Source organism: Brachyistius frenatus, unplaced genomic scaffold, assembly GCF_029030835.1.
Source record: "Brachyistius frenatus isolate BFR_SWC_R1_liver_20210118 unplaced genomic scaffold, ASM2903083v1 Contig_72, whole genome shotgun sequence".
NCBI lineage: Eukaryota > Metazoa > Chordata > Actinopteri > Embiotocidae > Brachyistius > Brachyistius frenatus.
In genome coordinates, this window is record NW_027210671.1 from 1,189,813 (window position 1) to 1,209,236 (window position 19,424).

The 19,424-nt window shown below is 40.1% G+C and overlaps 4 protein-coding genes across 4 annotated transcripts; 3 read left to right on the top strand and 1 right to left on the bottom strand.

Annotated features, from left to right (window-relative positions):
• Positions 1-206: 206 nt before the first annotated feature.
• On the top strand, positions 207-7,719 carry ufd1l (ubiquitin recognition factor in ER associated degradation 1). Its single transcript, XM_069707801.1, has 12 exons — positions 207-340; positions 578-710; positions 3,819-3,851; positions 3,950-4,071; positions 4,225-4,355; positions 4,443-4,515; positions 4,624-4,692; positions 4,778-4,846; positions 5,213-5,263; positions 5,364-5,452; positions 6,517-6,601; positions 6,800-7,719. Exons 1-12 carry the CDS (start codon positions 338-340, stop codon positions 6,872-6,874), a joined length of 933 nt encoding a protein of 310 aa, XP_069563902.1. The 5' UTR covers positions 207-337; the 3' UTR covers positions 6,875-7,719.
• A 93-nt stretch (positions 7,720-7,812) lies between these two features.
• On the top strand, positions 7,813-9,594 carry cunh22orf39 (chromosome unknown C22orf39 homolog). Its single transcript, XM_069707803.1, has 3 exons — positions 7,813-7,906; positions 8,830-8,997; positions 9,097-9,594. Exons 1-3 carry the CDS (start codon positions 7,865-7,867, stop codon positions 9,226-9,228), a joined length of 342 nt encoding a protein of 113 aa, XP_069563904.1. The 5' UTR covers positions 7,813-7,864; the 3' UTR covers positions 9,229-9,594.
• Positions 9,595-10,181: 587 nt separating this feature from the next.
• On the bottom strand, positions 10,182-12,268 carry mrpl40 (mitochondrial ribosomal protein L40). Its single transcript, XM_069707802.1, has 5 exons — positions 12,097-12,268; positions 11,825-11,908; positions 11,585-11,740; positions 10,730-10,811; positions 10,182-10,614 (listed from the first exon to the last, which is right to left on the bottom strand). Exons 1-5 carry the CDS (start codon positions 12,156-12,158, stop codon positions 10,387-10,389), a joined length of 612 nt encoding a protein of 203 aa, XP_069563903.1. The 5' UTR covers positions 12,159-12,268; the 3' UTR covers positions 10,182-10,386.
• A 225-nt stretch (positions 12,269-12,493) lies between these two features.
• On the top strand, positions 12,494-17,740 carry acaa2 (acetyl-CoA acyltransferase 2). Its single transcript, XM_069707800.1, has 10 exons — positions 12,494-12,653; positions 14,517-14,683; positions 14,844-14,972; positions 15,204-15,320; positions 15,469-15,616; positions 15,788-15,963; positions 16,350-16,479; positions 16,572-16,642; positions 17,161-17,315; positions 17,408-17,740. The coding sequence occupies exons 1-10, from the start codon at positions 12,638-12,640 to the stop codon at positions 17,487-17,489; spliced, it is 1,191 nt and encodes a 396-aa protein (XP_069563901.1). The 5' UTR covers positions 12,494-12,637; the 3' UTR covers positions 17,490-17,740.
• The last annotated feature ends 1,684 nt before the right edge of the window (positions 17,741-19,424 follow it).

Genomic DNA, 19,424 nt, shown 5'->3' on the forward strand with positions numbered 1-19,424 from the left:
TCGTTAACATATAATGTTGTTTTTCGGTCTTTAATGTGTCCTGGGAAGATAAATGAAAAGTAGTTTATATCCCAAAATGCGTCAATCTTTATTAATGTGTGTGTAATATCCACAGTGGACTTCAAAGAAAAACGACGTGAACTACTTTTAAACCCACGCTCTGACAGCGTCACCATGTCGTCATTTCCTTCTGTCAGCTCGTACACTTCCGGAAGACGCGGAAGACAACAGTGGAGAGTCACACAGCTCATATGCTTTTTTAAAAAAATAAAATAAGTGAACAGAACTAGACGTTTAAATTCCAGTTGTTTGACAACCAAACATCTAAACCGTCAACATGGTGAGTAGCTCTCTGCTTTTGCTCGCTGCTGACGTCAAATGTGTATAAAAAATTTAAAAAATAGACCGTACGTGTTAGCAGTTTTAGCTCTCGAGCGGCTAACAACGACAACAAAACGGAAAGATGCCTTGTCACGTTCAAATTAAACACCGACGGTGACGTCACTCGTCACGCAGAGCCACCGACGCCATGTGCGCGATACTGTGTGTTATTAACAGGTTCTGGTTTGTTCCACAGTTTTCTTTCCATGTGTTTGACCACCCGATGTCCCGGGGCTTTCAGAACCGCTTCTCCACTCAGTACCGCTGCTACTCGGTGTCCATGCTGGCGGGACCCAACGACCGGTCCGACGTGGAGAAAGGAGGCAAAAGTGAGACATATGTCCAAAGGGACATTTGCATATATTCTCTTTCAGCCACCCAGTTGAAGGTCGCTGGACAACAACAACAACAACAAAAAAGTGCTGGAGCATTTGCGGCCACATCGTGAGAAATGTGACGCCGGTCTTTCAAAATCACAAAATATGTTTGAGGCAGGGGAGTTTTGTTACTCATATTTCTCCTCACTTTCATTTGACGTAATATTAGGGGTTAAATAAAAGCCCTAGTTGAGCTGAAAACGCCCCAGTTACAGTCAGTCTGTCCTCACCAAGTCTCTTGTCCTTATCAGGCCGATGACTCTATTTTGGTGTTTTCCCAAATGAGGCACCGACAGTTTTGCCTCCATCCAGAGATGTTTTCAGCATTTCTGGAAAGAGTGAAAGTGTCGTGTAATTGTCGTGTCTACTGAAACTGATTTTAATGTGCAGCAACACTGGAAAAACGAAATACCTCACTAAACCGGATTTAGCCTGTGAGCCTTATATCATCCCTGCAATCCGACGTTTTCTCCTCACTACCGACTCAAATAGAGCTACAATTAGGTGTTGATGAATTGATCGATTATATTATATATTATGACATATTATTAACTATTTGATCAAGTAATCAACTTATTTTTTTGTTAGTTGTCACGTGAGCGTTAACAGAAAAACTTTGGATTTTTGAGTATCAGTCACACAAAGCAAGACATCCCCTGTGATGTGGGGGATTTTAACAGACTGTGTTTACCATGTTCTGAAAATAATTCTGAAATAATGAATTACTCAATGATGTAAATAATCTTTAGTTGCAGCCTTTGACTCGTGTTCAGTATTGCGTAGTGCGAGAAGCTTTTTTCTCTTAATTTGTTTGTCAGTAAACTTCGAATAGATGCTTCTCTCTGATATGTACAACCCCACTTCCAAAAAAGTTGGGACGCTGTGTAAAATGTAAATAAAAAGGGAGAATGCAATGATCTGCAAATCTCATAAACCCATATTTAATTGCAAATAGACCAAAGACGACAAAAAAAAACAAGTGTTGGAACGGAGACATTTTTATTGTTTTATAAAAAAATATATGCTATTTTTGAATTGGATGCCAGCAACACATCTCAAAAAAAGTTGGGACAGGGTCGTGTTTGTTTTGCATCACTTTTTTTTACAACACTCCATAAACGTTTGGGAACTGAGGAGACCAGTTTCTGGAGTTTTTCAATTGAAATGGTGTTTCATTCTTGCTTTATATACGATTTTAGCTGCTCAACAGTTTGGGGTCCCTTTTTGTCGTATTTTTCTTTTTATGATGCTCCAAATTTTGTAAATTGGTACCAGGTCTGGGCTGCAGGAGGACAGTTTAGCACCTGGACTCTTCTACTAGAGAGACATGCAGTTGGAATACATACAGAATGCAGTTTGACATTGTTTTGCTGAAATAAACGAGTCCTTCTCTGAAAGAGACGTTGTCTGAATGGCAGCATATGCTGCTCCTAAACCTCTATACATAGTTCAGCGTTCATGGTTCCTTCCCAGAAGTGTCAGCGACCTACGTCATGTGCACTAATGCATCCCTGTACCATCACGGATGCTGGCTTTTCAACAAGCTGGGTGGTCCCTCTCCTCTTAACCTGGAGGATGCAGCATCTATGATTTCCAAAAAGAAGCTCAAATATTGATTTGTCAGACGACAGGACAGTTTTCCACTTTGCCTCAGTCCATCTTAAATGATCTCTGGCCCAGAGAAGGCGCCGGTGTTTCTGGATCATGTTAATATGTGGTTTCTTCTTTGCATGGCAGAGTATTAACCAGCATTTGTGGATGCAGAGATGAACTGTGTTCACAGACAAAGATATTCTGAAGTTCTTCTTAGTCCAGACAATGATTTCCACTACAGATTTGTGTCTGTTTTTAATGCAGGGCCTGAAAATCACGGCCATCCAATAATGGTTTTCGACCATGTACCTTGTGTACAGAGATTTTTTTTTCAGATTATCAGAATCTCTATGATTTTAATAATAATAATAACTTTATTTATATAGCACCTTTAAAAACAGAGTTTACAAAGTGCTCTACAGAGAAGCAAAGCATAGTCATACATAACGTCAATACTGGTAAACATTTAAGAAAACAGGAGGCAAAAAAGACCATACCATTAAGGTAATGAATACAAGAAAACCAAACAAATAACCAAAACGAGCAAATGGAATAGAAAACAAACAAACAAATAAATAAATACCGGGAGCCAGTGGAGAGTATTTTAAGTATTGTAGACGATAAAATCCCCAAATTCTTTGCAATTTGCAATTTTACGTTGAGGGAAATTATTTTTACATTTTTGCACTAGTTTCTCACGCAGTCTTTCACAGTGATGAACCTCTCACCATCTTCACTGCTGAGATTCTGAAATGCTCTTTTTTTTTTATACCCAATCATGTTACTGATCTGTTGCCATTTCACATAATTAGTTGAGATGTTTCACCAGCTGTTTTTTTTTTTTTAAGCTTTACACAACTTTTCCAGTCTTTTGTTGACCCTCTCCCAACTTTTTTGGGACTTGTTGCTGGCGTCAAATTCAAAATAAGCATATATTTATCTTAAAACAATAGAATTTTTCAGTTTCAACACTTGATATGTTGCCTTTAGTCTATTTGACTTTAGTCTATATAATTAAATATGGGTTTATGAGATTTGCAAATCATTGCATTTTGTTTTTATTTAGGTTTTACACAGCGTCCCAACTGTTTTGGAAACGGGGTTGTGGATGTCTGTTCATACCAGAAGTTACATTGCTGAAAGATACAATGTTTATACTACAGTTTTACTTATAATACAATAGACATTGTAAGTCTTTTGTTTTCTTTTCATGTGGCAGTATTTGCCTTGTTGTGACTGTAAAATATAATGATATCAGACCAAATATGATCTAATTTTCATATGCTTCCAGCTGGACATCACAGATCATTCTCAATATTCAATTAAAGTTACAATCTTAAGAAAATTCTTCTATAGTTCTACCTATTAGATTGATTACCCAACAAGTTCTGAATGGCAGTAAAGATATCAATGAAAACATTTGTTGCATATGTGTAATAATAATAATTATTTTGTCTTATTTTTCAGTAATAATGCCACCTTCAGCTCTCGACCAGCTCAGTAAGTGCAAATGGATTAAAGCCTGTCTTGTCTTCACTCTAATTGTTGTGTTTGCACCCTCCATGGTTCTTATCGTTGTTCTCCTTTCCCCTGAACAGGCCGGCTCAACATCACGTATCCAATGCTGTTCAAGCTGACCAACAAGAACTCGGACAGAATGACACACTGCGGTGTTCTGGAGTTTGTGGCCGACGAGGGAATCTGTTATCTGCCACACTGGGTGAGAAACAGTGATGGGTTTAATCTTGGTGTCAGAGAGACTGAACTGTCTGCCGTCACCAGTAGCAGAGTCCTGAACTATTACTCTTACGTGGAAGGGAATAGTAATATTTCATGCACATGAATATTTCTTCCTTTCTTTTGTCTGCTCCAGATGATGCAGAATCTCCTGCTGGAGGAAGGCGGTCTGGTCCAAGTGGAAAGTGTTAATCTTATGGTTGCCACTTATTCAAAGTTCCAGCCTCAGAGCCCCGACTTTCTGGACATCACGAACCCCAAGGCAGTGTAAGAAACATCAGCCCGCAGCAGTAATTTGACCTCTCACACATGTCGTGTTAAACTGAAGTGAATAACTAAGATGTCACTTTACAGACTAGAGAATGCCCTGAGAAACTTTGCGTGCTTGACAACTGGTGATGTCATTGCTATCAACTACAATGAAAAGGTAAATCAGTTTATTCGGATTAGTTTAGACTAATATGTTGATATGTTTTTGTTTTATTTCTTTTGACTGCATACCACTGCTAATGGTGTGTGTGTTTGTTTGTTTCAGATATATGAGCTGCGAGTGATGGAGACCAAGCCAGATAAAGCTGTATCCATCATTGAGTGCGATATGAACGTAAGCCCCCGGATTTGTTCTCACAGACAACAGTAAAACTATTGTGCTGCATTCTGTACTTATGTGTCGTGACTCTGTTTCTCAGGTGGACTTTGATGCTCCTTTGGGTTACAAAGAGCCTGAACGCCGACCTCAGCACCAGGAAGAACCGACAGTAAGGACCATTTTTTTTGTACTATGTAGTCTGGCAGATTCAATGTCATGGATGTTTTTTTCTCTTTCTGATGATTTGTGTTTTAAATAATTAGGTGGTTCAAACCTTTTTTGTTTTTTCTTTCCTCCGTTGAAATCCTCAAGTGCAGCTTTGGCATATTAATTAGTCATTTAGATACTGAACACTAGCTTTATGCTGAAAGTTTTATGGTTGCATATTTATACCTGCTCGTACAGTGACTCTCAGTAAAGATTGCTCAGTGATTGTACTGCCGGGAAGACGTCGTTGATGTTCAGATCGTGATGTGACCGATGATAAGAAACACTTAGTGCTCTGAACAATGTGATGAAACTCATCTGTTCACAGGAGGAAGAAGCAGATCCCTGCAGTTACGCTGACATGGACACAGGATTCAGAGTGAGTACATGTTTCTGTGGGTTCGAGACAAATTGAGGTCCTTAGTTATAACTGTGGTGATGGGATTGAATGTAATGTTTAATCTGTTTCTTCTGTTCAGGCTTTCACCGGCTCTGGCAATCGTTTGGATGGTAAAACAAAAGGGATTGAGCCGAGCCCGGTCCCTCTCGCCCCAAGTGACATCAAAAGGTGAGAAGACGTTCACCAGTTTACACATGTAGACAATTAGGTTGTCTTCAGGCTGTCAGTCAGAATTTGATTTGTGTCCAAATCCGATTGAAATCTGATTATACTGCACTCCTAGTTTATGTGGGAATTGTTTAATTGTTGGGTTTCTCTGTATAATATTGTAAAGTCTTGCTGTAAGGACTTTAATGTGTTAAGTGCCATGAAATAACCTGTGTTGTGATTTGGCGCTATAGAAATTGAATTGAATTGAAAGCAAGTCTGAATGGCAAAGAATCATGAGATCTGATTTTGATGAATCCGATCTGATTGGATTGAGTGTTTGTTTTGTTTTTTTCTTTATTCTGACAGCGCTGCAACATAATAAGGTCCCTCTTCAGGTTACATTTTTTTCAGGGAAAGTTTAAAACATTTATTAGACAGCAGACAGTTAGAGCGTTATTGTGATGACATGCACAAAGTTTCATAGCAGAACTCAAACTGGGCACAGTGCAGTTCATGGTCAGGACATGTTGCCCAGGCAGCCAGTGCTATGTGGTGTATTTTTGAAAGGATGTCTCACAGAACGAGATCCTCTTTACGTTTGTTGTAAGTAGGTTGGTGACCTGCATGGAGACGCACACTGTGACGCAGTGAGTCACATCAGATTGTCAGCTGATGCATAGTTTGAAGGCTCGGACGGATCTCTGACCAGTTTTTTTTTTTTTTATTGTTGTCACTTTGTTGTTTAACTGGTGTACAAACTGTGGCCTTAAACTCCCTCCTCGAGTCACCACAACGAGTCAGTGGGGCATTGCAGGAAATGACAAAAGGCAATTTTGTTTGTGAAGTTATTCAATTATTTACTGCTTGTTGCTCACTCGTGTCCCCATGTTATCCTATTTTGGTCACACATGACGTGGTCAGCCTGCTTTTCACATATAATTCAGGAAAACAAACTGTAGCAGGAGTGGAGACACTTAATTCAGTCTTTATTTTACTGAACAATACTGAGCATTGAACCATCCCACTGGTGTTTGGTCTTAGTGTATATTACAAATCCTAATGTCTAATCTTTGATCGCACAGAGGAATTCCCAACTACGAATTCAAAGTCGGCAGGATCACCTTCATCAGAAACTCCAAGCCTCAGCCCAGGAAAATTCTAGATGATGTGAGTAATGTGAAAAATGTTTGTAAGATGATTATATATTTTAGTTGTCTGTTGTACATTTCTATGCCGCTCCTTTCCACAGCACTTAAACGTAATAATTTTAAAGTGTGATATTCTCAAAATGAATTTCCTTTTGTTTAGGGCTCATATTTTAAGTTTTCCAATTACAACACTTCTAAATCTCTTGATTCCTCCCAGGATGATGCCTTAAACAGATTCATCGCCTTCTCTGGACAAGGACAATCACTACGCAAGAAGGGCAGGAAGCCTTGAACAATTACAAATGGAGAGTCTGGTTTATGTCAGCTGGCCGACTATAACAATTGTCACCTGCAGCAGCAAAGTAAAAACGGGTATTCAGATGCTTTGGGGTTTTGCCTGTCTATCCCTATGAAATGGGAGTTTTGCTGTTGATTTTGGATTATAGTGTGTAATTAAAACTGACAGTGATGTTTTGCTCAAAAATGGCAGAGCAGCCTAAAATACTGTCAGTTGTAATTTGGTGTTCACAAGTTCAGGGTGACTGATTGGAGACAGGCAGAACAGATTATATCATCAACACAAAGATTGATTTGTGAGTTATTGTAATGTTATGAGATTTGACATCCCTTTGACTAAAAGCGGCTTCCCCTCTTTTCCAGTATTGTCTGAGTTTTACAATTCACCTTAAATATGCTGCTATTCAGAATCCCATTGTTCTGATAAAATGGGAGCAATAATACTTTTGTTTTTAATTATAATAAAAAAATAATTTTATGTTTAAATGTTCCCCCTTTTTTCTGAGTTACAGGAATAAGTTAATTTTTCTTTTTTCCTGGTTTATATATAGACAAATAAAGGATTGTGTTCTGAAACTAATTGTTATTTTTTTTTGTAACGTCATAGTGAGCTTGTCATTGTGTGCTTGTAAATGAACTACCAAATAAGACTGGACTATGACGAGTTAACTTCATTTGAGTTAGACCCATCTATTAAGAAATAAGGAGCTCCATGGTGGAAACCACAAACATGTAAAAGCCTAGAGGAAATGTATATTTGTCCTAAAACAGGTACTTGATTTAAATTAAATACAGAGTATCTTTAAATAATTGTCATTGTGCCGAACTTCAGACATAAAAACACATTTGAAACCCTCATTTTGACGTTTGTTGTTCGACGTGCTTTCCGGCCTGACGTATTTTCAAATTAAGTGCTCAAGAACTGCGTGGTCGCACTTTTGTTGTGAAAAGAAACCCGACCGGAAGTGCTGTTCCTGTTGACGCTATGGAGGCTAGCATGGACCGGGCTGGAGAAAGAGCGTGGCGGGTAATTAAACCTGATATAATACTCTTAAAATTACGTTATTGGGAATAGGTCCTGGTTTTATTTCTTTTAACTTGTTCTTAGTTGCTCCGACCAAGAATGAGCAGTGGCGGATCACAAAGAAGTAGTTCACGAGGGGATTAGCTGCCGCTGCTAAATACCAAAGTAACCTTTGCTGGCCACAAACGGTGTCAGACGAGAAGATGTCACTTATTTATTGTGTTTACTATTTGCTCTGACGTTTTGCTTTGTTAGTCAGACTTAAAAACTGCATGTTAAATTGGTAGTTAAGGTCATTCAGCTCCTGAGCAAACAGGTTCATCTGTGTTATGACCGCAGAGAGGCGCTGTCAGTCAAATACTAATTTTTATTTTAAAGCAATAAACGCTGATGCATAAACGCTGAAAAAAAAAAAAAAAAAAAACTTAAAATAGTGTTATTTACAAACCAAGTTTTAGGATCTGTCTTGTTAATGGAGGATTCTGATATAGTAGGCCTTAGATAATTAATTAAGACATTATGGAAGAAGTCATATAAATCATAGATCAAATATATTCTTTATGTTTATAGTTTATGTGAACTAATTCACAACATTGTCAAAACACAGGTTGCTGGTATGAAAGTACTGTGTCCTCATCTGCAAGTCATTTTTACTTAATTCCAAGAGTTTTTGTTTTAAAAGGTCTTTTCACCATGCCTTTTCATTTTCCTCTGATAATTATATTCCAAAATGTCACCAATTCAAAACCCCAAGTTTAGTTCGCTCCAGGTTGATTTTTTTTTTTTTCAGGTGCTCTTTCGTGACTTTCATCCTGCAGTCTGTGGAGCTTGTTGGATGATGCAGTCGTTCACCAGGAATACAAGGGAAAGGGGGGTCATGATACACTTTATTTGACTGGTGATTATTCCTGCCTTTGTCCATACAGCCGCCGCGGCAATGTGAAGACTACTGGAGTGAGTTCAGACACTGCAAAAGCTTCAGGAATTGTTTTCACCACTACTACGCGCACGGCACCACCCCGTCCTGCCACCAGTGGAAGGAGGACTTCAATAACTGCAGAGAGTGGGAGAAACACAGAGGCTCCGAGGCCAAGGTACAGCTGCAACGAAAGAGGACCTAAACATGTGATCTTTGTGACACCTCTCCGACTGTCTGAACGTCATAGTGAATACATGTCGCATCTGTTTTGCAGGAGGCGTTGCAGAGGAGTGAGAGGAACCGAGTGGCAGAGCAAAGAAACTTCACCCCCGTGTGGGAGCTGAGGCGAGAGCCTCCCAGAGACTGGCACATGCCCCTGAACCAGGAAAAGCCTCAGGACTCCTAAAGTGTCACAGTTACCTTACTGTCGCTGCTCCATGCTGTGTTTTACCTCACGGACAAGCCGCTGATCACTCGCTGCCATCACCGGTTGTACTTAAGAGAGGTGCTGCATGTAAACTGATATGTTCAGTGTGTTTAAACTGCGTTGGCAGCATCTAGTGGCCACTGATGAGGATGACAGCGTCTATTCAGCTGGTGAAGAACGATATGACCCCTGCACAGGCAGTGCTGTTAGTCATAAATAATTAATTCGCCAACGCTTGTGTTAACTGAAGCACAGAGGCTGACTTACCTCAGAGACTCGCAAAGGATTCGTTTTACGTGAATATCCTTGTTTTAAGATTAAATATAACCCATATGAGTAATGTCAGATCTGCTGTGGTGTTTTTGTTTTTTTTAGGTCAATTTGAAATTAAATCTGCACTTTGTAGTAAAGGGCATCAGACAGAAGAGTTTGGGCTGCTAAGCCTGCTTCCCTTATCTTAGGGATACTTTAAATCTGCAGTGCGGAGCTTTTGTCTCCCCCTTCTGACAGTAAGAGTAATAACAAAAACCCTGTCTACACATGTCAGAGGCTCTGCTGTAGTATACTCCGTTGCAGCTGTAAAATGGTGCATCATTTAAATAAATGGCATCACAACCTGCACGTCCCAGCAGACACAAGATTTAAAAACACTGTATACTGTGAAATAAGAGATTTAGCCTGCAGTAATGCGTTTAATCAGCACCGTGAGCACTCATTCAGCAACGGCATGAATGATACTGGGTTTTTTTGTTATGTAAAAGTCTCGCACTACTGTATACCATTAACATGGCAGAATTCAGCTAACTGGTTTTAACCCATTGAGTTCTGTATCAGTTTTCCGTCTTATGTAATTTTGGTTTCACCATTAAATAACAAAATAATTCTGGTGAAATTGGATCAATAAAAAAAAAATTACAATTTTTATTTTCAGTTTTTTATAACATGTGAATGTCAATGCATTCTTTAAATGTTGTGACAAGAACCGAGGGGACAGGAAGCTTCACACAACCGATGACGGTTCGGGACCAAAGTGTCCGTCACACCGTTGACAGGCCGTTAAAAAGCAGAATCTTGGCTTCCGGACTGACGTACAAACACGGACAGAAACAGGCTGCACCTACAGCGACTCCCTGTCCATCACTGCGTGTAAACTTTCGTGATGTTGTTGTATTTGCCGTCGGGAGCGTCATACTCGGGCATTGCTGGTGTGTAGGCAGGACCTTCATGAACGAAGGGAAAGAGAAGTGGGTCTGGCTTCAGCGCCGCCTGGTACAGCTCATCGGACTCTAACTTCAGCTCCTCCAGCGCCTCCCTCTGCGCCTCCAGAGCAAGTTCAACTGCCCGCACTTCAGCCGTGTGCTGCTCCTGCAGGAACAACGACAAACACAGCCCACTAACTGTACATGATGGAGAGCGGAGGTCAGATGTGCCACTTTCTATAAAAGCTTTCGTGATGGAGGTGTGATGGGTGAGCGGTAACCTGTTTGTATCGACACCACTCCTTCAGCAGCAGGGCTCGACCCTCGCTTTCTTCAAATGACAGTCTCGGAGTGGAGCGCTCCCTTTGTACAAGAATAATGAACATCAATTTATGGCACTTTACAGCCAGAGAGGAAAGAACAAATGTACAGTCAGTCAGTCACGGACAAATTACACATAAAAGCATGTCCGTGAAATATATTGAAATGAGCAACTTTGATGTTGAGTAAACACGAGCCAATCGCCTGGTGCCGTTTTAATGTCTGGGAGACTCAAAGCGACAAACAGTCGGGACTTCAAATTCACACTTGATGTCACAGAATATATAAAACGACTGGTCAAAAGAACCAGTCAGAAAAAAAAAGTAATTCTGACTATCGTTAGTCTGCGAAAACCTCCAAAACTGATTTAAAATCTTTTTCATCGGTGTGAAGTGAATCTGTTGAAATGAACAGATGGAGATCGAGTGTTAAACTGTGGTTTCGATTTCCAGCTGTCCTCGGTTGATCAAGGATCCAGCGGGCAGAGACCTGGACATTTTTTTTTTAACAATCTTTAATTGATGCAGCTGCTTCCACTGCTGCTTATTTTACAAAGCTGTTAAAGTGAGAACACAAATCTATTTTTCTTTCATTTGGTTTACATCCTGCAGTTTTGTAATTTCAGTGCAACAACGTGGTTCATCAATACATTTTAAATGGTTTTAAACACACGTTTTAGTGCTGATGAGCTGCAACATATCGGCCAGGCTTTGGACACCGTTAACTTCAGTGTTTTCAGGACAGAATACTTCCTACCAGCCTTGTTATTTAAATGCACAGCGTGTGACCAGCTTAACCTCTGAATATCAACATACCTGGTTTCATCCAAATATTTGATCGGAGTGGTGAAGTCTTCGATGGGGATGAACTCGGGTGGGACCTTCTCCATCTTCTTCAGCTTTTTTTTCAGACGCTCTTTGATCATCTGCTCCCTCCTGGGGTCGACTTTCTTCTTCTTTTTCGGCTCCGCTCTTATAAAACACAATATTTTTAATACATAAAAGGTGTTCAAAAAAAAAGAAGAAAAAGCAGACTTTTCAATCCAGGATCCGTACCTCAGTGGAGCGGATGTCCTCAGGGTCATGACCGCTGCAAACCACGGACTCTGCACAGCGTGCGGACGGTCTCCCAACAGGAAGCTGCAAAAACAACAACAACAACAACAACAACAAAAAAAGAGTACACGTCAAAACACATGTCAGCTGCCGGAGCCGTGCGTGGACAGGGAAGTGTTTATTATCCGCAGAAGCAACTTCAGCAGCGTTTCTCTCTCCTGAAATAACCTTCAACCGACACACACAGTTCACATCGGACCGCGAACACCAACCTGCACGGAGCGGCCTGTCGGGACGCAGCCCTGCAGAGACAGAGAGAAAGAGCCCGAGACATGTTTCCACCGTGGCCTGATGGTTCACCTCAAACTCGTACTCGGGACCCAACTAATACATATTCACATGTCCCTCCTGCTTGTCCTCCTGCTGGCTGGTGACGGAACAGACACGTCGCCGGAAGATGACGTTTAAAAACAACAACAACATTGTTCGCAATTTAAGGGGCGCACTTTCGAGTATTTTCTAATTCAAATATTAAAAGCAAAGTTGGCAATTTCGTTCAAATATTCACTAATACAGCACCTACGTACGCTTGCATACACTCGCGTTTTTAATATTTAATGACGTGATATATGTTGAATTTCAGTGTAAATTCTTTGTCGAATCGTCCTGACCCAGTGAGGAAGTGAGCAGGCAGCATTATTCAGGGGAAAGGTCGCGTCAGTCCGAGGCTGCGCTCACCGAGGACGGATCGACACAGCCAGATAAGAGACAAAAAGTTTGATCCTGACAGCAGCGGACCATTGAAACAGCATCATGGCACTTCTCAGAGGTAAAGTCAGCATCGCACCAAACGGCAGGCGGGCTTTGCTTTGTGGACTGTGTCTGTGCTGCTTAGAAAACACTGAACTACTTTACCTGAGTTTATGCTGCAGTCTTGAAGTATCGGGGACATAAAATGAATGCATTCACGGCAAAGTCAACTTTTTGTTTTTAAATATAGACAGGAAGTTTTAACGCCTTTGCTGAACACAATCTTTCTGTAATGTAGGTTAAAGGTGAGCACAAAGTGTCAGGATGATTAACAGCTGACCTTTCGGTCGATCCCTTGTGGGCAACATACATTTTTCATAGTTTCATGTTAAATCTTTCATAAATGTTCCCCTAATGAAACATTGTTTGGATATTTAACAAAATTTGGGACACCAGTTGTTCTGATAAAAAGTTTTTATTTTTTTTATTTGTATTATTATGTTTTATGATTGTAAAATGTTTTTTATATATATATATTTTTTTTTATGCAAGCCCTGTCAGTGGTAAACTTTTTGCTCCTTTTTTTCATATAAAAAAAGAACAGAAAAACCAACAAACATCATGAGCATTTAAGTTAAAATAATCATATATCGAGTTCATCAGTCTATCTCTGTACCATGCCGTTGTAGTTGCATCATAAATATGGATGAATTAATGGAAGCAGCATTATTGCCGCTTTCAGCACATTTGAACTTCTTTATATGCTGTAGGAGAGTTTAATCTGGAGCAATTGTGATAATGAACGTCAACATGTGTTTTGAATATTTGTAAAATATGATGAATATTTCAATGGGACAGATAAAATGGGGGAAAAAAACTTGAATACAGTTTGATCTGCTCTTTACTGATCGTTTTACTCCTGTTTAATTCTGTCCCTGTAGTTTTCACTGTTTACATACGGTACAGTTGAAAGAAAAAAAAATAGGCATATTTCACAACACTGAAAACTGCACGAGTAGGGCAGATGTTACTATAATGATTGTCTTAACCAAAGAGAAAGCCCAGTGCAGTACAAATACAAAACGCTGGGACAACAATACTTGACTGCAGTAAACTTCAGCCAATAGTTCAGTGTCTGATAAGAAAATAAATATAAACACAGTATTTTAAGATCGTAAACATCCCTATTAGCTGTGTGCCACTTGTGTTTTTATTATAAAGCCCTGTACATCATTACTAAAAATGCTGAGAATATGTGCGGGTTTTCAGATTAATTAATCTAACTGGGTAATGAGGATTATATATAAATAAGATGTGTTCACTCTGCTGACTATATTGTGTTCCTTACTGAGACTAAAGGGAAATGTGTTTTAAATAGATATTTTTTCCCTTTCTTTTTTGAGCATTTGCAAATGATATTGACGTTTTATTAGACTATTAAAGAGTCTGCTCTTCCAAAGAAGGCACAACAGTTGAGTTCAGTGTTAACCAACAGGTTCAAGAAAAAATAAAACATCCACCACTTTGTTGATTCCAATTCAACATGGAGCCAGCTCTTTTTATAAACAGGTGTATTTTTAAATTTATTAGGAATAATAATAACAAATAATAAGATCCATAATTCTTGACTATTAATTGTGAAAAAAAAAACATTCCTCAGGAGCAGGTTTAAAAATCCAGCTGTAATTGCTGCCCTTGTTCCTGTTCCCATTTCACGTGTGCACTGCCAGATCTTCTGTATCTTTATCATCTGCATCTCTCTGCACTGCTTCTGTCCGTCATCTCTGCAGCATTTACCACCCCAGTAAACCCTGCTACTTTTAGTGAATGTACTGATTACAAATCTTTTCACTCCTCTCCTCTTCTGTCCCCCTGCTCTGATCTGGCAGTAGCTCAATGGTGGGTGGTGTTAAGTCTTTTTCACTGCTCCTTTTCTCTCTAGGTGTATTTATTGTTGGTGCCAAGCGGACTCCGTTCGGTACCTACGGCGGAGTGCTTAAGGACCACAGTGCAACAGATCTGGCCGAGCATGCAGCCAAAGCTGCCCTGGCTGCGGGGGTTGTGGCCCCAGAGCTGGTAAACAGTGTCATCATGGGAAATGTCATGCAGGTACTTCAGTTGACTCTGATCACAATTACCATTGCATGAAAAAAAAAAGAAAAAAAAAAAAAAAAAAGCAATGTTTGAAAAAAGTTGTGTTCTGGCTGGTTCGTTGTTCCTTACCTAACACCCCCCCACCCCCCATCCCTCCCTCTCCATCTCACTGCAGAGCTCAGCTGATGCACCCTACATTGCTCGTCATGTGGGTCTGAGGTGTGGCGTTCCCATCCCTGTGCCTGCTCTCACTGTGAACAGACTGTGTGGCTCTGGTTTCCAGGCCATCATCAACGGTGCTCAAGTAAGTTCTCTACCAAGAACAGAAAACGTTCTGGCAGGAACACAAATGTAGAATACAACATAGTGTTTTATGTTCAGTTACACCTCTACAATCTGATATACTGTAATACGATGTTATAACACATCTGTGTGACAGATTGGAGCTGTGTTACAGAAAACATGCCATAATAATCCACATATAGTGAACTTAGCGTGTGGCTTACCGAAATGCTGTTACCTTGTGCGTTCGTAGGAGATTTGTCTGCGGGAGTCTGAGGTGGTCCTGTGCGGAGGTTCAGAGAGTATGAGCCAGGCTCCGTACGCTGTTCGCAACATCCGATTCGGTACAAAGTTCGGATTAGATCTGAAGGTTGGTTGATTTTCTCGTTTTTATTTACTTTATTTTTTTAATCTCTGAACCTTTGATTTAAATGCACATGGAGCTGCTGTATGTGATATGGCAATAAAGACAAGGTTAACTGACAAATACATAAGCGCTCTCCTCGTCTGCCTGACAGCTAGAGGACACTTTGTGGGCTGGTCTGACGGACCTGCACATCAAAATCCCAATGGGCATCACAGCAGAAAACCTGGCGGATAAATACCAGATCACACGAGAGGACTGTGACAAGTACGCATATCAGACGCAGCAGAAGTGGAAAGCAGGTAGGGCAGGCTGCAGTTTTTTGATATATATAAATCTCCCTGGTCGACCACTCTTACACATAGTAACATTAGAATAAGTTGCCTCTTCCACTGGTATTTGTGCAGGCAAGAAGTTGCTGCTCAGGACAAACTCATTTTTAAAAGGTAAATTGTAACTTTTTCTGCCTACAGCTCACGAAGCTGGTAACTACACAGCAGAAATTGCTCCCATTGATGTGAAATCTAAAAAAGGAAAAGTGCCCATGGCTCAGGATGAACACCCCCGACCTCAGACCACACCAGAGCAGATGGCCAAACTCCCACCTGTCTTTAAGAAGGGAGGAGCCGTCACTGCCGCTAACGCTTCGGTGAGTTTACGCCCAAGATGTCGGCTTCCCAGGCACCATGAAATTGAATAATTTCATAAATAATTCCATTAAATTAAATAATTTCATGGAGATTGGGAACCCTTATAAGCCACCTTACTTTTGCTGGAATTTTTTTGGATTCATAAGAAAAAAGAGGCATTTCCAAAAACTTAAAAACAGCTAATAATTTTTTATAGAAAAATCTTTTTTTTATTACGGCTTTTCATGAGATAAGATTCTCTATTGTGTCTTTTTAGAGACACGTCGGAGTTGCGACTTTTGGCAGTGTCAGTTAACCATCAGCACTTTGAGTGTACATACAAAGAGTTGTACTTCTACTATGAGAAGTAGCCCACTATGACTAAATCTAACTGCCTGATCTGCAGGGTGTATCCGATGGTGCTGCTGTCGTGGTGATTGCAAGTGAGGATGCGCTGAAGGAGCACAAACTCACTCCGCTGGCCAGAATCGTGGCCTATCATGTGTCAGGCTGTGACCCGAGCATCATGGGAATTGGTGAGTGACACCACTGTTATGAGATGTAATTCAAACCCTTTGAATTAAATTCAACCCCCTTGAATTTCTGTTTTTCCTCTTAATCATGGTAGGTCCTGTTCCAGCGATCACGGAGGCACTTAAAAAAGCCGGTCTGACTCTCAACGACATGGATCTCGTGGAGGTTTGTTACCAGTGAAAGATTAGTCTCCGTGACGTTCAGCCTCAGGTTATGTCACCATTTCACACACACATGGCGGAACAAATAGTCAGATCCTTTATTTAACGAGTCAAAGTACTAATACAACAATCTAATGATGCTATAGTCCAAGTAGAGACATATTATCAGCAAAATGTACTAAAGATAAGTACTGCAGCAAAATGTGATGGACTATTATATATAACATTATTAGATTGTAAATCCTGATGTATTAATGCATAAGAGGCCTGTTGTAGATGCTGGAGGTGCTGCTAGTTTTAACTGAAAAGGTTAATGGATGAGGGGGGGAAAACTAAAATGTTTGGATTAATCTCGAGTCTGCCGTTTTGGAAAGTTAGATAATTTTACGTTTGGACCGCAAACATTTATTTAAGTGAAACAATGTGGGAGTTTAGAGGGAACGTGTCTCAACTCAGGGCTGAAACTGGACATCGCGTTTATGTAAGTGGACAAGACGTGTCAGTGTGTGTTGTTTTGAACAGGTGAATGAGGCGTTTGCTGCACAGTTCCTGGCTGTTTCCAAGGCTCTTGGACTGGATCCAGAGAAAAGCAACGTCAACAGTGGAGCTATTGCCATCGGACATCCTCTCGGTGCTTCTGGTGCACGCATCACTGCTCACCTGGTGCACGAGCTCAGGTAGCCTCATCATTAGTAATTCTATGCATCATATGACAGGGAGAAGTTTTCATATTAAGTAGCTCTGAATAATAAACTTTTGTTTCTGACAGGCGACGAGGAGGCAAGTACGCCGTTGGGTCTGCCTGTATCGGCGGTGGTCAGGGCATCGCCATCATTATTGAAAATTGCTGAAAGAAAAAGCTGCCAGTGTCAGCAGGATTCCTGTAGAAGATTGTCCTGCGCACACACCGTCCATTCACACAGAATACAATATAGTTGATTCGTGCTGAAAGGGATATTAATGCAGATACACATAATAGTATTCTCCTAACATGAGTCACTGCTGCATAAAAGAAGGGAAGGAGTCACTTTATCTGATTACACACGACTTCTTTCAGTCCAGATATACAAATATGTACAATAAACATTTCTATGGGATCAAATTAAGGGTAATGTTGTGCTTTTGGAATGACATTGACAAATAATTTCACATTTTGTGTGCAGACATAATTTACACATGTGCCCGCACAAAGCCTTTAAGAGGGACACACAAATGTCCTACTTTTGTGTGTGACCCTGAAGTTACGGACACACAAATTTCTCCAACTTCAAGTGTGACACCGAGGTTACAGACGGGAGCTACGGAAACACCAGTACGAACTTTTGACACTGTTTTTACGCCTGAGCTGACCGTAATCAGGAGGCACTTTGACTGTGGCGAGTTCTGGTTACGCTGTCAAACCTGCAGTCTGCCGTGGCGTCATGGCGCAGTCAGAGCCAGAGGGGAGCTCTGGGAGACAGGCGGGTGAATGACGTGTTTGCACGGGACAAAACTCTCAAGTGTGACGTCATCTTTAACGACACGCATCAAGACAGCTGTGCATGCATTTCGCAGTTACTTAATTAGCTTTTGTTGTTGTTGTTGTTGTTGTTCACGTCGTTTTTTTTGTTGTTGTTTTGTTTTACTGATATCTGAACGAGCGACACTGCTGGCTTGTCGTTGTGCCTTTTAAAAGAGTAACGCTAAACTTGAACATGTCCGACAACATGCAGAGGGCGTCTGATATAGAAAGGAGGATAATCAGCTAAAAGTCCAGAAGCACCAGGTTTGCTACCCACTGTGTTCGTGTCAGCGGGGAAATCAATAACGTGAACAACTAAGTAGGACTGACCTGGGGCGGTTCCAACAACAACAACACAGTTTGTATATGTGTGTCACAGAATCTCAAATAAAATGATCAAACAAACAAGTGAAGTGCTGTTTGTGAAGCTCTCATGATTAGTGCTTTTTGTTTTAGTTTAGCAGGGAATCTCAATTTAACATAGTTCTTATTTTAGCTCTCACTAGTTTTCATTCAAGTGAAAATGTTTACTTTTTCTGGCATAACCATATTTTGTATTATCTTTTTTTTTTAATCAAAAATATTAGTTGGTTAGTAACGCGTGTTTTGTTCTTTGACCTTTGACTATTTTAGTTTTGGTTTTTTTCATAAAAACTTGACATAAAACCAGAGAAAAGATTGTTTGATAATAATTTGATATTTGCAGAGGTTGTTTTTTTTTTTTTTTTTTTTTTTAATTATAATGACTCTAACATCCGAAAACAAGGAAGAACAGGAGGACATCAGTGGACAGAAATGTGTGTTACTTATTACTGGGAGACAGTATGAAAAACAAAAAAATCAAATGTGCTTCACAATATCATCTGGAAAATCAGTGTTAAGAATCTTTAATTGATAATTGAATGTTTTTATTTTAATAAAGTCCCAAAATTAGGATAATCGTTTTTTTTTCATATATATATAATTCTGAATATATCCCCAAAAGACAAACTATACAATTGTTTATTGTGTGTATGAGTAGAAACAAACATGAATCCTTGTTTAGAGAAAATAAAATTGTTAACTAAAACAACGTTTCCCAGTTGTTAAAAACAATTCCAATGTAGATGTTATTTCACATTTACAGTGAGAAGGAAAGAGAAACACAGAAAAGACTACGATGACCATAATATCCTTAAAAAAAAAAAAATTAAAAGCGACGCAATCACGTCAACGTCACCGCGCAGCGTCCTTATAAGCGTCAGATGCCCGGATGTCGGTCTTTTTTCATAGCAAAGGTAAGACC

Bases quoted from the DNA above. Each gene is read 5' to 3' on its own strand.
- ufd1l (XM_069707801.1), top strand. The intron at 3,852-3,949 runs GTAAGTGCAAAT...TCCCCTGAACAG, and splicing joins TTCAGCTCTCGACCAGCTCA to GCCGGCTCAACATCACGTAT. The intron at 4,516-4,623 runs GTAAATCAGTTT...TGTTTGTTTCAG, and splicing joins CTATCAACTACAATGAAAAG to ATATATGAGCTGCGAGTGAT.
- cunh22orf39 (XM_069707803.1), top strand. From the start codon at position 7,865: ATGGAGGCTAGCATGGACCGGGCTGGAGAAAGAGCGTGGCGG. The intron at 7,907-8,829 runs GTAATTAAACCT...TTGTCCATACAG, and splicing joins CTGGAGAAAGAGCGTGGCGG to CCGCCGCGGCAATGTGAAGA. The intron at 8,998-9,096 runs GTACAGCTGCAA...TCTGTTTTGCAG, and splicing joins ACAGAGGCTCCGAGGCCAAG to GAGGCGTTGCAGAGGAGTGA.
- mrpl40 (XM_069707802.1), bottom strand. From the start codon at position 12,158: ATGTCTCGGGCTCTTTCTCTCTGTCTCTGCAGGGCTGCGTCCCGACAG. The intron at 10,812-11,584 runs GTATGTTGATAT...TCTTGTACAAAG, and splicing joins AAATATTTGGATGAAACCAG to GGAGCGCTCCACTCCGAGAC. The intron at 10,615-10,729 runs GTTACCGCTCAC...TTGTTCCTGCAG, and splicing joins AGTGGTGTCGATACAAACAG to GAGCAGCACACGGCTGAAGT.
- acaa2 (XM_069707800.1), top strand. The intron at 15,617-15,787 runs GTAGGGCAGGCT...TTCTGCCTACAG, and splicing joins GCAGCAGAAGTGGAAAGCAG to CTCACGAAGCTGGTAACTAC. The intron at 15,964-16,349 runs GTGAGTTTACGC...CCTGATCTGCAG, and splicing joins TCACTGCCGCTAACGCTTCG to GGTGTATCCGATGGTGCTGC.